Source organism: Elephas maximus, chromosome 4 (assembly GCF_024166365.1).
Source record: "Elephas maximus indicus isolate mEleMax1 chromosome 4, mEleMax1 primary haplotype, whole genome shotgun sequence".
Lineage (NCBI taxonomy): Eukaryota > Metazoa > Chordata > Mammalia > Proboscidea > Elephantidae > Elephas > Elephas maximus.
In genome coordinates, this window is record NC_064822.1 from 28,500,198 (window position 1) to 28,515,523 (window position 15,326).

At 39.9% G+C, this 15,326-nt stretch overlaps 1 protein-coding gene across 6 annotated transcripts in view; it reads left to right on the plus strand.

The window, feature by feature from the left end:
- The window catches only part of ABI1 (abl interactor 1), a 134,475-nt gene that overhangs the window by 41,167 nt on the left and 77,982 nt on the right, over positions 1–15,326 (plus strand). For all 6 annotated transcript variants that reach the window (XM_049881802.1, XM_049881797.1, XM_049881798.1 and 3 more), the window contains exon 2: positions 11,713–11,880. In XM_049881802.1, the coding sequence (XP_049737759.1) occupies positions 11,713–11,880 (168 nt within the window). The remainder of the gene's footprint in view (positions 1–11,712; positions 11,881–15,326) is intronic.

The window sequence follows — 15,326 nt, forward strand, 5'->3', positions numbered from 1 at the left end:
GCTGCAGGGGGTGGCAAACCCAAGATCGGCAGGTCGGAGAGCAGGACTCTTGCTCACAGGCTGTGAAGATCTACAGATCCCAAGATCGGCAGGTAAGCTGCTGGCTCAAGTCCCAAGGACCAGAGGTCAGATGAACAAGAGGCAGCTGCAGGATCCAGAACAAGCCAAAAACCTTGGCAAGGCGAGCAGGAAGGAAGTAGGTGGCAGAGGGCAGAGAGATGAAGGCTGAGGGGGCGGTGGGCTGCCATAGGCCCCGCCCCTGCTGGTACCACTCAGCAGATTCCATTTGGGGTTGATCACATACCAGATTTCAGCGGGGAACTGATCACAACGTAATACAACTGCTAAACCACTGAGTGTCATGGCCCAGCCAAGTTGACACACAGTCTTAACCATCCCACTTGCTGAAAGTGAAGAGGACTTGAAGCACTTACTAATGAAGATCAAAGACCAGAACCTTCAGTGTGGATTACACCTCAGCTAAAGAAAACAAAAATCGTCAGAACTGGACCAGTAAGTAATAACATGATAAATGGAAAAGATTGAAATTGTCAAAGATTTCATTATACTTGCATCCACAATCAACACCCACGGGAGCAGGAGTCAAGAATCAAAAGACGCATTGCACTGGGCAACTCTGCTGTAAAAGACCTTTTTAAAGTTTTTTTTTTTTTTTTTTTTTTTTTTTTTTTTTGGCTTTAACAAAGAGAAATTTATTCTTTTACAGTCTAGTAGGTTACAAGTCCAAGTTCAGGGCATTGGCTCCAGGGGAAGGCTTTTTCTCTTTGTCAGCTCTGGAGGAAGGTTCTTGTCCTCAATCTTCCTCTGGTGGAGGAGCTTCTCAGGTGCAGGGACCCCAGGTACAAAGGACGTGCTCTGTTCCTGGTGCTGTTTTCTTGGTGGTATGAGGTCCCTAACTCTCTGCTTGCTTCCCTTTACTTTTTTTTTTTTTTTTTTTTTTTTATAATAACTTTTATTAAGCTTCAAGTGAACGTTTACAAATCCAATCAGTCTGTCACATATAAGTTTACATACATCTCACTCCCTACTCCCACTTACTCTCCCCGTCTTGAGTCAGCCCTTTCAGTCTCTCCTTTCTTGACAATTTTGCCGGCTTCCCTCTCTCTCTATCCTCCCATCCCCCCTCCAGACAAGAGTTGCCAACACAATCTCAAGTGTACACCTGATATAATTAGCTCACTCTTCATCAGCGTCTCTCTCCCACCCGCTGACCAGTCCCTTTCATGTCTGATGAGTTGTCTTCAGGGATGGTTCCTGTCCTGTGTCAACAGAAGGTCTGGAGAGCATGACCGCCGGGATTCCTCCAGTCTCAGTCAGACCATTAAGTTTGGTCTTCTTATGAGAATTTGGGGTCTGCATCCCACTGCTCTCCTGCTCCCTCAGGGGTCCTCTGCTGAGCTCCCTGTCAGGGCAGTCATCGATTGTGGCCGGGCACCAACTAGTTCTTCTGGTCTCAGGATGATGTAGGTCTCTGGTTCATGTGGCCCTTTCTGTCTCTTGGGCTCTTAGTTGTCATGTGGGCTTGGTGTTCTTCATTTTCCTTTGCTCCAGGTGGGTTGAGACCAATTGCTGCATCTTAGATGGCTGCTTGTTAGCATTTAAGACCCCAGACGCCACATTTCAAAGTGGGATGCAGAATGATTTCATAATAGAATTATTTTGCCAATTGACTTAGAAGTCCCCGCAAACCATGTTCCCCAGACCCCCGCGCTTGCTCCGCTGAGCTTTGAAGCATTCATTTTATCCCGGAAACTTCTTTGCTTTTGGTCCAGTCCAATTGAGCTGACCTTCCATGTATTGAGTGTTGTCTTTCCCTTCACCTAAAGCAGTTCTTATCTACTGATTAATCAATAAAAAAACCCTCTCCCACCCTCCCTCCCTCCCCCCCTCGTAACCACAAAAGTATGTGTTCTTCTCAGGTTTACTATTTCTCAAGATCTTATAATAGTGGTCTTATACAATATTTGTCCTTTTGCCTCTGACTCATTTCGCTCAGCATAATGCCTTCCAGGTTCCTCCATGTTATGAAATGTTTCACAGATTCGTCACTGTTCTTTATCGATGCGTAGTATTCCATTGTGTGAATATACCACAATTTATTTACCCATTCATCCGTTGATGGACACCTTGGTTGCTTCCAGCTTTTTGCTATTGTAAACAGAGCTGCAATAAACATGGGTGTGCATATATCTGTTTGTATGAAGGCTCTTGTATCTCTAGGGTATATTCCGAGGAGTGGGATTTCTGGGTTGTATGGTAGTTCTATTTCTAACTGTTTAAGATAACGCCAGATAGATTTCCAAAGTGGTTGTACCATTTTACATTCCCACCAGCAGTGTATGAGAGTTCCAATCTCTCTGCAGCCTCTCCAACATTTATTATTTTGTGTTTTTTGGATTAATGCCAGCCTTGCTGGTGTGAGATGGAATCTCATCGTAGTTTTAATTTGCATTTCTCTAATGGCTAATGATCGAGAGCATTTTCTCATGTATCTGTTGGCTGCCTGAATATCTTCTTTAGAGAACTGTGTGTTCATATCCTTTGCCCACTTCTTGATTGGGTTGTTTGTCTTTTTGTGGTTGAGTTTTGACAGAATCATGTAGATTTTAGAGATCAGGCGCTGGTCGGAGATGTCATAGCTGAAAATTCTTTCCCAATCTGTAGGTGGTCTTTTTACTCTTTTGGTGAAGTCTTTAGATGAGCATAGGTGTTTGATTTTTAGGAGCTCCCAGTTATCGGGTTTCTCTTCATCATTTTTGGTAATGTTTTGTATTCTGTTTATACCTTGTATTAGGGCTCCTAGGGTTGTCCCAATTTTTTCTTCCATGATCTTTATCGTTTTAGTCTTTATGTTTAGGTCTTTGATCCACTTGGAGTTAGTTTTTGTGCATGGTGTGAGGTATGGGTCCTGTTTCATTTTTTTGCAAATGGATATCCAGTTATGCCAGCACCATTTGTTAAAAAGGCTGTCTTTTCCCCAGTTAATTGACACTGGTCCTTTGTCAAATATCAGCTGCTCATACGTGGATGGATCTATGTCTGGGTTCTCAATTCTGTTCCATTGGTCTATGTGTCTGTTGTTGTACCAATACCAGGCTGTTTTGACTACTGTGGCTGTATAATAGGTTCTGAAGTCAGGTAAGGTGAGGCCTCCCACTTTCTTCTTCTTTTTCAGTAGTGCTTTGCTTATCCGGGGCTTCTTTCCCTTCCATATGAAATTGGTGATTTGTTTCTCTATCCCCTTAAAATATGACATTGGAATTTGGATCGGAAGTGCGTTAAATGTATAGATGGCTTTTGGTAGAATAGACATTTTTACTATGTTAAGTCTTCCTATCCATGAGCAAGGTATGTTTTTCCACTTAAGTATGTCCTTTTGAATTTCTTGTAGTAGAGCTTTGTAGTTTTCTTTGTATAGGTCTTTTACATCCTTGGTAAGATTTATTCCTAAGTATCTTATCTTCTTGGGGGCTACCGTGAATGGTATTGATTTGGTTATTTCCTCTTCGGTGTTCTTTTTGTTGATGTAGAGGAATCCAAGTGATTTTTGTATGTTTATTTTATAACCTGAGACTCTGCCAAACTCTTCGATTAGTTTCAGTAGTTTTCTGGAGGATTCCTTAGGGTTTTCTGTGTATATAATCATGTCATCTGCAAATAGTGATAACTTTACTTCTTCCTTGCCAATCCGGATACCTTTTATTTCTTTGTCTAGCCTGATTGCCCTGGCTAAGACTTCCAACACGATGTTGAATAAGAGCGGTGATAAAGGGCATCCTTGTCTGGTTCCCGTTCTCAAGGGAAATGCTTTCAGGTTCTCTCCATTTAGAGTGATATTGGCTGTTGGCTTTGCATAGATGCCCTTTATTATGTTGAGGAATTTTCCTTCAATTCCTATTTTGGTAAGAGTTTTTATCATAAATGGGTGTTGGACTTTGTCAAATGCCTTTTCTGCATCAATTGATAAGATCATGTGGTTTTTGTCTTTTGTTTTATTTATGTGATGGATTACATTAATGGTTTTTCTGATATTAAACCAGCCTTGCATACCTGGTATAAATCCCACTTGATCAGGGTGAATTATTTTTTTGATGTGTTGTTGGATTCTATTGGCTAGAATTTTGTTGAGGATTTTTGCATCAATGTTCATGAGGGATATAGGTCTATAATTTTCTTTTTTTGTAATGTCTTTACCTGGTTTTGGTATCAGGGAGATGGTGGCTTCATAGAATGAGTTGGGTAGTATTCCGTCATTTTCTATGCTTTGGAATACCTTTAGTAGTAGTGGTGTTAACTCTTCTCTGAAAATTTGGTAGAACTCTGCAGTGAAGCCGTCCGGGCCAGGACTTTTTTTTGTTGGGAGTTTTTTGATTACCGTTTCAATCTCTTTTTTTGTTATGGGTCTATTTAGTTGTTCTGCTTCTGAATGTGTTAGTTTAGGTAGGTAGTGTTTTTCAAGGAATTCATCCATTTCTTCTAGGTTTTCAAATTTGTTAGAGTACAATTTTTCATAATAATCTGAAATGATTCTTTTAATTTCATTTGGTTCTGTTGTGATGTGGTCCTTCTCATTTCTTATTCGGGTTATTTGTTTCCTTTCCTGTATTTCTTTAGTCAGTCTAGCCAATGGTTTATCAATTTTGTTAATTTTTTCAAAGAACCAGCTTTTGGCTTTGTTAATTCTTTCAATTGTTTTTCTGTTCTCTAATTCATTTAGTTCAGCTCTAATTTTTATTATTTGTTTTCTTCTGGTGCCTGATGGATTCTTTTGTTGCTCACTTTCTATTTGTTCAAGTTGTAGGGACAGTTCTCTGATTTTGGCTCTTTCTTCTTTTTGTATGTGTGCATTTATTGATATAAATTGACCTCTGAGCACTGCTTTTGCTGTGTCCCAGAGGTTTTGATAGGAAGTATTTTCATTCTCGTTGCTTTCTATGAATTTCCTTATTCCCTCCTTGATGTCTTCTATAACCCAGTCTTTTTTCAGGAGGGTATTGTTCATTTTCCAAGTATTTGATTTCTTTTCCCTCGTTCTTCTGTTATTGATCTCTAGTTTTATTGCCTTGTGGTCTGAGAAGATGCTTTGTAATATTTCGATGCTTTGGACTCTGCAAAGGTTTGTTTTATGACCTAATATGTGGTCTATTCTAGAGAATGTTCCATGTGCGCTAGAAAAAAAAGTATACTTTGCAGCAGTTGGGTGGAGAGTTCTGTATAAGTCAATGAGGTCAAGTTGGTTGATTGTTGTAATTAGATCTTCCGTGTCTCTGTTGAGCTTCTTACTGGATGTCCTGTCCTTCTCCGAAAGGGGTGTGTTGAAGTCTCCTACTATAATTGTGGAGGTATCTATCTCGCTTTTCAGTTCTGTTAAAATTTGATTTATATATCTTGCAGCCCTGTCATTGGGTGCGTAAATATTTAATATGGTTATGTCTTCCTGATCAATTGTCCCTTTTATCATTATATAGTGTCCTTCTTTATCCTTTGTGGTGGATTTAAGTCTAAAGTCTATTTTGTCAGAAATTAATATTGCTACTCCTCTTCTTTTTTGCTTATTGTTTGCTTGATATACTTTTTTCCATCCTTTGAGTTTTAGTTTGTTTGTGTCTCTAAGTCTAAGGTGTGTCTCTTGTAGGCAGCATATAGATGGATCGTGTTTCTTTATCCAGTCTGTGACTCTCTGTCTCTTTATTGGTGCATTTAGTCCATTTACATTCAGGGTAATTATAGATAAATAAGTTTTTAGTGCTGTCATTTTGATGCCTTTTTATGTGTGTTGTTGACAATTTCATTTTTCCACATACTTTTTTGTGCTGAGGCGTTTTTCTTAGTAAATTGTGAGATCCTCACTTTCATAGTGTTTGACTTTATGTTAGTTGAGTCGTTACGTTTTTCTTGGTTTTTGTCTTGAGTTATAGAGTTGTTATACCTTTTTGTGGTTACCTCATTATATACCCCTATTTTTCTAAGTAAAAACCTAACTTGTATTGTTCTATATCGCCTTGTATCACTCTCCATATGGCAGTTCAATGCCTCCTGTATTTAGTCCCTCTTTTTGATTATTGTGATCTTTTACCTATTGACTTCCATGATTCCCTATTATGTGTATTTTTTTTTTAATTAATCTTAATTTGTTTGTTTTTGTGATTTCCCTATTTGAGTTGATATCAGGACGTTCTGTTTTGTGACCTTGTGTTGTGCTGATATCTGATATTATTGGTTCTCTGACCAAACAATATCCTTTAGTATTTCTTGTAGCTTTGGTTTGGTTTTTGCAAATTCTCTAAACTTGTGTTTGTCTGTAAATATCTTAATTTCGCCTTCATATTTCAGAGAGAGTTTTGCTGGATATATGATCCTTGGTTGGCAGTTTTTCTCCTTCAGTGTTCTGTATATGTCGTCCCATTCCCTTCTTGCCTGCATGGTTTCTGCTGAGTAGTCAGAACATATTCTTATTGATTCTCCCTTGAAGGAAACCTTTCTTTTCTCCCTGGCTGCTTTTAAAATTTTCTGTTTATCTTTGGTTTTGGTGAGTTTGATGATAATATGTCTTGGTGTTTTTCTTTTTGGATCAATCTTAAATGGGGTTCGATGAGCATCTTGGATAGATATCCTTTCGTCTTTCATGATGTCAGGGAAGTTTTCTGTCAGAAGTTCTTCAACTATTTTCTCTGTGTTTTCTGTCCCCCCTCCCTGTTCTGGGACTCCAATCACCCGCAGGTTATCCTTCTTGATAGAGTCCCACATAATTCTTAGGGTTTCTTCATTTTTTTTAATTCTTTTATCTGATTTTTTTTCAGCTATGTTGGTGTTGATTCCCTGGTCCTCCAGATGTCCCAGTCTGCATTCTAATTGCTCGAGTCTGCTCCTCTGACTTCCTAGTGTGTTGTCTAATTCTGTTATTTTATTGTTAATCTTTTGGATTTCTACATGTTGTCTCTCTATGGATTCTTGCAACTTATTAATTTTTCCAGTATGTTCTTGAATAATCTTTTTGAGTTCTTCAACAGTTTTATCAGTGTGTTCCTTGGCTTTTTCTGCAGATATCCTAATTTCATTTGTGATATCATTAAGCATTCTGTAAATTAGTTTTTTATATTCTGTATCTGATAGTTCCAAAATTGTATCTTCATTTGGGAAAGATTTTGATTCTTTTGTTTGGGGAGTTGGAGAAGCTGTCACGGTCTGCTTCTTTAAGTGGTTTGATATGGATTGTTGTCTCCGAGCCATCACTGGGAAACTAGTTTTTCCAGAAAATCCGCTAAAAAAAAACTGCAGTCAGATCCCTATCAGAGTTCTCCCTCTGGCTCAGGCTATTCAGATGTTAATGAAGCCGCCTGGGGAGGGTGGGGGAGGGAACAGAGAGATAGGAGAGTAGCACCTCAGAATATAGCCAGAGTTGCTTGTCTTGCTTGGAATGACTATTATATCTGAGATTCCCGCGGGCGCGTCGCCTATGTGTGCTGTCTGTGTGGAGATTGCCCCCGGGGGGTCTGGCCCGCTGGAGTCACGGTCAGATCCTCCGCTTCCAGCCCCACGCCCAGCGTCAAGGCTCCCCTACTGGGACGGTGCACTCTCGACTCCAAAATCAGTCGCTGCCTCCCGGGGACTTCTCGTCCCTCCAGCCGCGTGGCCGTGCCGCCCCCGTGAACCAGGTGGGCCCCCTCCCGGGGTTAGTTCAGATGGGTGGAGTAGCTCCCCGTGCTTGGGCCGCGACCGAGTGTCCCGGCTGGAACGCTGTTCTCCCCGCTCCAATACCAGTCGCTGCCTCCCGGGGACTTCTCCTACCGGCTGCGTCCCACGCCGCCCGCGCGACCCGGATGGTCACCTTCCCGGGGTTAGTTCAGGGGGTGGAGCAACTCTCCGTGTTTATGGCGTACCTGCGTGCAGTCCAAATCCCTGTGGGACGGTTCCCCGGCTCGGATGCTGCTCTTTCTGCTCCAAGATCAGTCACTGCCTCCCGGGGACTTCTCCTAACGGCTGCGTCCCACGCCGCCCGTGGAACCGGCTAGTCCCCCTCCCGGGGTTAGTTCAGGGGGGTGGAGCAGGTCTCTGTGCTTGTGCCGTACCTGACTGGTATGCTGGCTCCAGGCTCTGGAAACAATCGCTGCTTCCCCGTATTAGTTCGTTCTCCGTCTCTAAATCTGTGTTTGTTGTTCAGGGTTCGTAGATTGTTATGTATGTGATCGATTCACTTGTTTTTCCGTGTCTTTGTTGTAAGAGGGATCCGAGGTAGCGTCTGCCTAGTCCGCCATCTTGGCTCCGCCTCTCCTTTTTAAAGTTTTGAAAAGCAAAGGTGTCAATTTGAGGACTAAGGAGTGCCTGACCCAAGCCATGGTATTTTCAGTTACCTCGTATGCGTGCAAAAGCTGGACAGTGAATAAGGAAGACTGAAAAAGAATTGACGCCTTTGAATTGTGGTGTTGGTGAAGAATATTGAGTATACCATGGACTGCCAAAAGAACCAACAAATTCGTCTTGGAAGAAGTACAACCAGAGTGCTCCTTGGAAGCAAGTATTGCGAGACTGTGTTTCACATACTTTGGACATGTTATCAGGAGGGATCAGTTGCTGGAGAAGGACATCATGCTTGGTAGAGTAGAGGGTCAGTGAAAATGAGGAAAACCCTTGGCGAGGTGAATTGATATAATGGCTGCAACAATGGGCTCAAGCATAACAATGATTGTGAGGATGGTTCAGGACTGGGCAGTGTTTTGTTCTGTTGTACATTGGGTCGCTATGAGTCCAAACGGACTTGATGGCATTGAATAACAACATGTATACACACATATTTTTTTTTATACACATACATGCCTACATACATGCAGACATATATGCCACCTATGTATTTTTGGGTCGTTGTTTCTAAATCTATGCATGCAAAGCAATTACCAGAAGGTCTTTTTCTCTTGTGTAAGTCTTAGTGACACCTACCTTCATCAAGCTGTGGACACTTCACCCTCATTTGGTGTTACCTTTCCCACCACCAAAAATAACAAGTGTTTACTATCCAGAGAGTGAACTCCCTCCTCCTACCCCGTAACCACTGATGAGTGTTCGTTTCTGTATATTTATCTGTTCATGTCATTTCATAAAAGTGAGAACATACAATATTTGTTTTTTTTGTGATTGGCTTATTTTGCTCAACTTAATGTCCTCCAGGTTCATTCATGTTCGAAGATGTTTTGGGAACTCATTTTTCTTTATCGCTGAGTAGTAGTCCATTGTATATATGTACCACATTTTACTTATCCCATCATCCTTTGTTGGGCATTTAGGTTGTTTCTGTCTTTTTTGCTGTTGTGAATAGTGCTGCAGTAAACATAGGTGTGCATATCTCTGTGTCACTTCTATTAGATCCTTAGGGTATGGAACTAGGCGTGGAATTGCTGGGAGACATGGCAGCCCTACCTCTGTTTTTTTGAGGACCCACCACGGTGTTTTCCACAGTGGCTGTACCGTTTTGCATTCCCACCAGCAATGGGAGAGGGTTCCAATTTCTCCATATCCCCTCCAACACTTGTTATTTTCCGTTTTATTTTTTAATCTTAGCCATCCTAGTGGGGGTGAAATGTATCTCTTTCAAACCATGTCAGAAATCTCAGTTTTTAGTGATATAAACAAGTTGATGATTTGCTTTATCTCACAGTATTACACACAACAATCTCAAGATAAAAATAATTCCAGTACTACCACCAGCAATAAAGAGACAAAACAGTTTGTTTCTTTTCCTTTCAATTATTACTGTCCTAAGGATAAATCCCAATAAGAATGTACAATCAAGTCACTAATTTATGCATTTATTGAATGCACATTAGGCTCGTTTGATTAAGTTTACATTTAATTTTGGGAAATTCGTTTTTAAATTTAATTTTGTTTCCTAATTGTATGTATTGTTTATATAGTTACAAAAACAAATCTATAAAACAAGTTATATTTAAAGAAGTCTAGCTTTTATCCATGTTCCTCTCTTCCCTGTAGGTGATTATTATTAATTATTATTTTTTAATGTTACAGTTTATCCCTCGTTTTAAAATATTATATGCATGTATTTTCATATCTCCTCCTTTCTTAGTTAAATAGCATATGATACACATTATTTTCCATCTTAGCAGTGTTCTATAATCTTTGCAGAAGCCGATCGCCAGGTTTTTCTCCCATGGAACCTCTGGGTAGGGGTTCGAACCACCTGTGTTTCAGTTAGCAGCTGAATGCTTAACTTTTGTGCCACCAGGGCTCTGTGGTACAGTTTTACTCTGTCACATGGGGTTGCTGTGAGTCGGAATTGACTTGACAGCATCCAACAGCAACTGCAGCAGAAGTGTTCTGGAAATAATGGAATAGTGATAATAAAGATATTCATCAAATATTCCTTATCACAACAGTGTAATACTCCATAATTTATTCACCTAGTCACCTACTGATAGTTGTATTGGTGTTTTACTCTCCTGCTATTAAAAACAGTGCAACAGTGAATAACTTTGTGTCTATATCATTTTGTATTTTTGGTAGTGATTCTTTGAGATGAATTTCTGAAAGTGAGATTGCTGGGTCAGAAGATAAACCCATATGTAATTTTGCTGCATGTCACTAACAATGTAACAGAGCATCTTTCCCATTAACTTTGATGAGTACCTTGTCAGACTTTTGGACAGTTGCCAGTTGGATAGGTGAGAAATGATATCTCATATTAGTTTGCATTTGCATTTCTTCGATGAGCCAAGTTGAACATCTTTCCAAGTGGTTAAGAGTGGCTGTTGCTTTTTCTGTGAACCGCCTGTTAGATCTCTTATCTCATTTTTTCCTATGGATTCTTGGCCGTTTTCTTCATTTTTTAAATTATATATTAGTGATTTTACCCTTTTGTGGTATAAGTTGTGGTGTTCCCTCCTCCCCCAATTTATTACTTGTCTTTTAACTTTGCTTCTCTTCTAGGAGTTCTCACCACCTGACTCTGAGGCATGTACAGAAGTTTGGGAAAAAGGGGTGGGCAAGGGATTGAGTTATAATATTGACAGTAGTTTTTGTGGAGATGAGAGGCTTGGTTGTAATGGATAACAAGAAGGTTGGCTTTCTAATGGATATTAAGGTAAACAGGAATATATAAAGTGGAATGAGCTTAGTCCATATCATCATTAGTAGATTAGGAGCTTGGGGCTGACAATACAGTCCTAAAGGTATAATACAATGAGTTGTTGGTTGAGCGGGGTCAGTGAAAAAGAGGAAGACCCTCTGTGAGATGGGTTGACACAGTGGCTACAACAGTGGGCTCAAGCATAACAACTATTATGAGAATGGCTCAGGACTGGGCAGTGTTTTGTTCTGTTGTACGTAGGGTTGCTGTAAGTCGGAATGGACTCAATGGCTCCTAACGACAACAGGCAACTAAAACAAGCTGTTACAGTGTGCCTCTGATACTGTGATGACAGTCACCTGGTAACCCTTTTAGTGGTCCTCACTGGATGGGCTGTTCGGGAGGAAGTAGTTCCGTTGAGCAGATTAGGAATTTCTGTCATGGCTTATTCCAGTGTCTCGAGACTGTTTTCATCTACTATTGTCAGATAAATCCAGTAAATTTTTTGATTGAATTGAGTTTTTGTGTTAAAACATTGTGATAACTGCCTTTCTATAGAATATGTGCTTAATGAATGTTAACCTAAATGACTATAAATTGTTTTGTTCTTATTTCAGGCAACAGACAAGAGAAAAGCTTTAGAAGAGACCAAAGCCTATACAACCCAGTCCCTAGCTAGTGTTGCTTATCAAATAAATGCATTGGCTAACAATGTACTCCAATTGCTGGACATCCAAGCCTCTCAGCTTCGGAGAATGGAGTCTTCCATCAATCATATCTCACAGGTAACAGCTTGTTAAAAACTTTAAATTCACATTTAATCAACTGACAGCATATGTCAAAGAAGTAGATAACCTGAAAAGATAGATTCCTTACTTATCTTCCTACTGACTGGCTGACTTTAGTCATTATCACTTTCAGCTTCAGTTTTGAGTTCAGTAAATCTACTCTCTTTTTAAAAGGTATTGAGGTAACAAAAATTGCACATAAATGAAGTATATAATTTTATAAGTTTTGAGATGTATATGTCCATTTTCCTTGTGATTAATGATACTGAGCATCTTTTCTGTGGTTTTCAGTGTTTTAAATCTTGTACTTCTTTTGTCAGGCTTCTTTTAAAGTATATAATGTTTTTGATGCTATTGTAAATGTTATTTTTATAATTTCAATTTTCATTATTGGTGCTTGCATATATAGAAATACAATTGATTTTTATGTACTCACTTTGTTTCCTTGTTAAAGTCACTTACTAGTTGTAGAGCTATTTTGTAGATTCTTTTGGATTTTCTCCATAGAGGATCATGTCATCTGTGAATGTAGACAGTTTTACTTCTGCTCTTTTCTATCTCCTCTCCTCTTCTTTTTGTTTTTTCTTGCGTTATTGCACTGGTTAGAAGATGCAGGTCAATGCTAAATAGGAGTGGTGTGATTGGACATTGTTGCCTTGTTCCTATCTTAACAAAAGCATTTAGTCTTTCACTTTTAGGTATGATGTAGTCTGTAGATTTTTCATAAATGTACTTCGTGAGGTTTAGGAAATTACCTTCTAGTCCTAGCTTACTGAGAGTTCTCATTAGGATAGTTGTTGGATTTTGTCAGATGCTTTCTATGCGTCTATTGAAATTACCATGCCTTTGTTTTTTTAGTTTACTGATATGGTAAATTATATCAGTGTTTGTGGAATGTTCAATCAACCCTACTTTCTTGAGATAAACCCCACTTGACCATGAGGTATTATCCCTTGCTAAAATTTTCTTAATTTTTGCATCTATTTTTATGCGGGCTATTGGCCTTTAGCTTTCTTCTCTTGTAATGCATTTTTCTGCTTTTGGTGTCACAGGAATGCTTGCTTCATAGAATGAATTGGGCAGTATTCATTCCTCTTCAATTTTTTGGAAGAGTTTGTGTAGACTTGATATTAGTTCTTTTTTAATGTTTGGTAGAATTCACCAGTGAAGCCATCTGGTACTGGGCTTTTCTCTGTGGGAAGTTTTTGATCACTAATTCAATCTCTTGTTATTGGTGTACCCTATGGCTTAATGAGTTTTTGCCCCTTACCCTGAATGTGGGGAACAGAGACTGTTCCCGGTGCTATGTGAGTTCTGAGGATTGTTCCCTCCTTTTCTTTTGGGAGGTTTTTCTCTAGCTTCAGGTACTTTCATAGCTCCCTCTTTGGTCAGCTTTCTCTTCTCTGGTACTCTTCCCTGTAACTCTTGCCCCTTGGTGTCTCTGAACTCTCAGCTTCATCTTCTGAATACAGTCAGCTAGGCTACACCTGGGCAATCACGATGCTCATCTCATTTGTTTCCCTTCTCTCAGGAATCACTTTCCTTCATTGGATGGTACCCATGTCTTGAAAAGCTATATCTTTGTGTATTTTATCTAGCTCTTTACTTGTTTTAGGCAGGAGGTTAAATGTGGTCCCTGTTAATACACCTCGGTTTGAACAGAAGTCAGTAAACCTACGGTTTTTTAAAAATAACTTTATTGAGATACAATTCACATAATACATACTTCATCATTTAAAATGTACAATTCAGTAGTTTATAATATATTCACAGAGTCGTGTAATCAGCACTAGATTTTTTTTTTTTTTTTAATTGTGCTTTAAGTGAAAGTTTACAAATCAAGTCAGTCTCTTACACAAAAACCCATATACACCTTGGTACACACCCCCAATTACTCTCTCCCTAATAAGACAGTCTGCTCTCTCCCTCCACTCTCTCTTTTCGTGTCCATTTCTCCAGCTTCTAACCCCCTCTGCCCTCTCATCTCCCCTCCAGGCAGGAGATGCCAACATAGTCTCAAGTGTCCACCTGATCCAAGAAGCTCACTCCTCACCAACATCCCTCTCCAACCCATTGTCCAGTCCAATCCCTGTCTGAAGAGTTGGCTTTGCGAATGGTTCCTGTCCTGGGGCAACAGAAGGTCTGGGGGCCATGACCACCGGGGTCCTTCCAGTCTCAGTCAGACCATTAAGTCTGGTCTTATGAGAATTTGGGGTCTACATCCCACTGCTCTCCTGCTCCCTCAGGGGTTCTCTGTTGTGTTCCCTGTCAGGGCAGTCATCACTTGTAGCCGGGCACCATCTAGTTCTTCTGGTCTCAGGATGAAGTAGTCTTTGGTTCACGTGGCCCTTTCTGTCTCTTGGGCTCGTAATCGCCTTGTGTCCTTGGTGTTCTTCATTCTCCTTTGATCCAGATGGGTTGAGACCAATTGATGCATCTTAGATGGCTGCTTGCTAGCGTTTAAGACCCCAGACACCACTCTTCAAAGTGGGATGCAGAATGTTTTCTTAATAGATTTTATTATCAGCACCAGAATTTTTTAGAACATTTCATCACCCTAAAAGGAAACCCTGTAATGATTAGCAGTAAGTCTCCATTTCCCGCAAATTCCCATCCCTAGGTGACCACAACCTACTTTCCGTCTCTGTGGATTCATCTCTTGTGGACCTTGTGTATATATGGGATCATACTGTATGTGGTTCTTTGTGACTGGTTTCTATACTTAGCATGAAGTTTTTAAGGTTCATCCATGTTGTGGCATGTATCAGTACTTCATTCCTTATTATGACTGAATAATATTCCATTGTATGGGTATACTGCATTTATCTTTTCATCATTTGGTGGCATTTGTGTTGGTTTCACTTTTTGACTGTTATGAATAATGCTGCTTTGAACATTTGTGTACAGGTTTTTGTGTTGCTGTTGTTACGTGCCGTTGAGTTAATTCTGACTGAAAGCGACCCCACGTGACAGAAGTAGAACTGCCCCATAGGGTTTCCTAGGCTGTAGTCTTTATAGGAGCAGATGGCCAGGTCTTTTCTGGGTCATATGGTAACACTGTGTTTAACCATTTCAGGAACTGCCGGACTGTTTTCCAAAGCACCTGCACCATTTTACATTTCTACCAGCAGTGTATGAGGGTTCCAATTTCTCTACATTCTTGCCAACACTTACTATTATCCGTCTTTTTGATTATAGCCATCCTACTGGGTGTGAAGTGATAACCTAACTGGGATTTTGATTTTCATTACCCTGGTGTCTAATGATGTTGATCATCTTTTTATGTGCTTATTGCACGTAAAATTGTATATTTAGATTCTTTGCCCATTTTAAAACTGTACTGTTTTTCTTTTTATTATTGAGTTGTAATAGTTCTTTATGTATTCTAGACACAGATTCCTTCTCAAATATGTCATTTACCCAACTTTTTCCTGTTCTTTGAG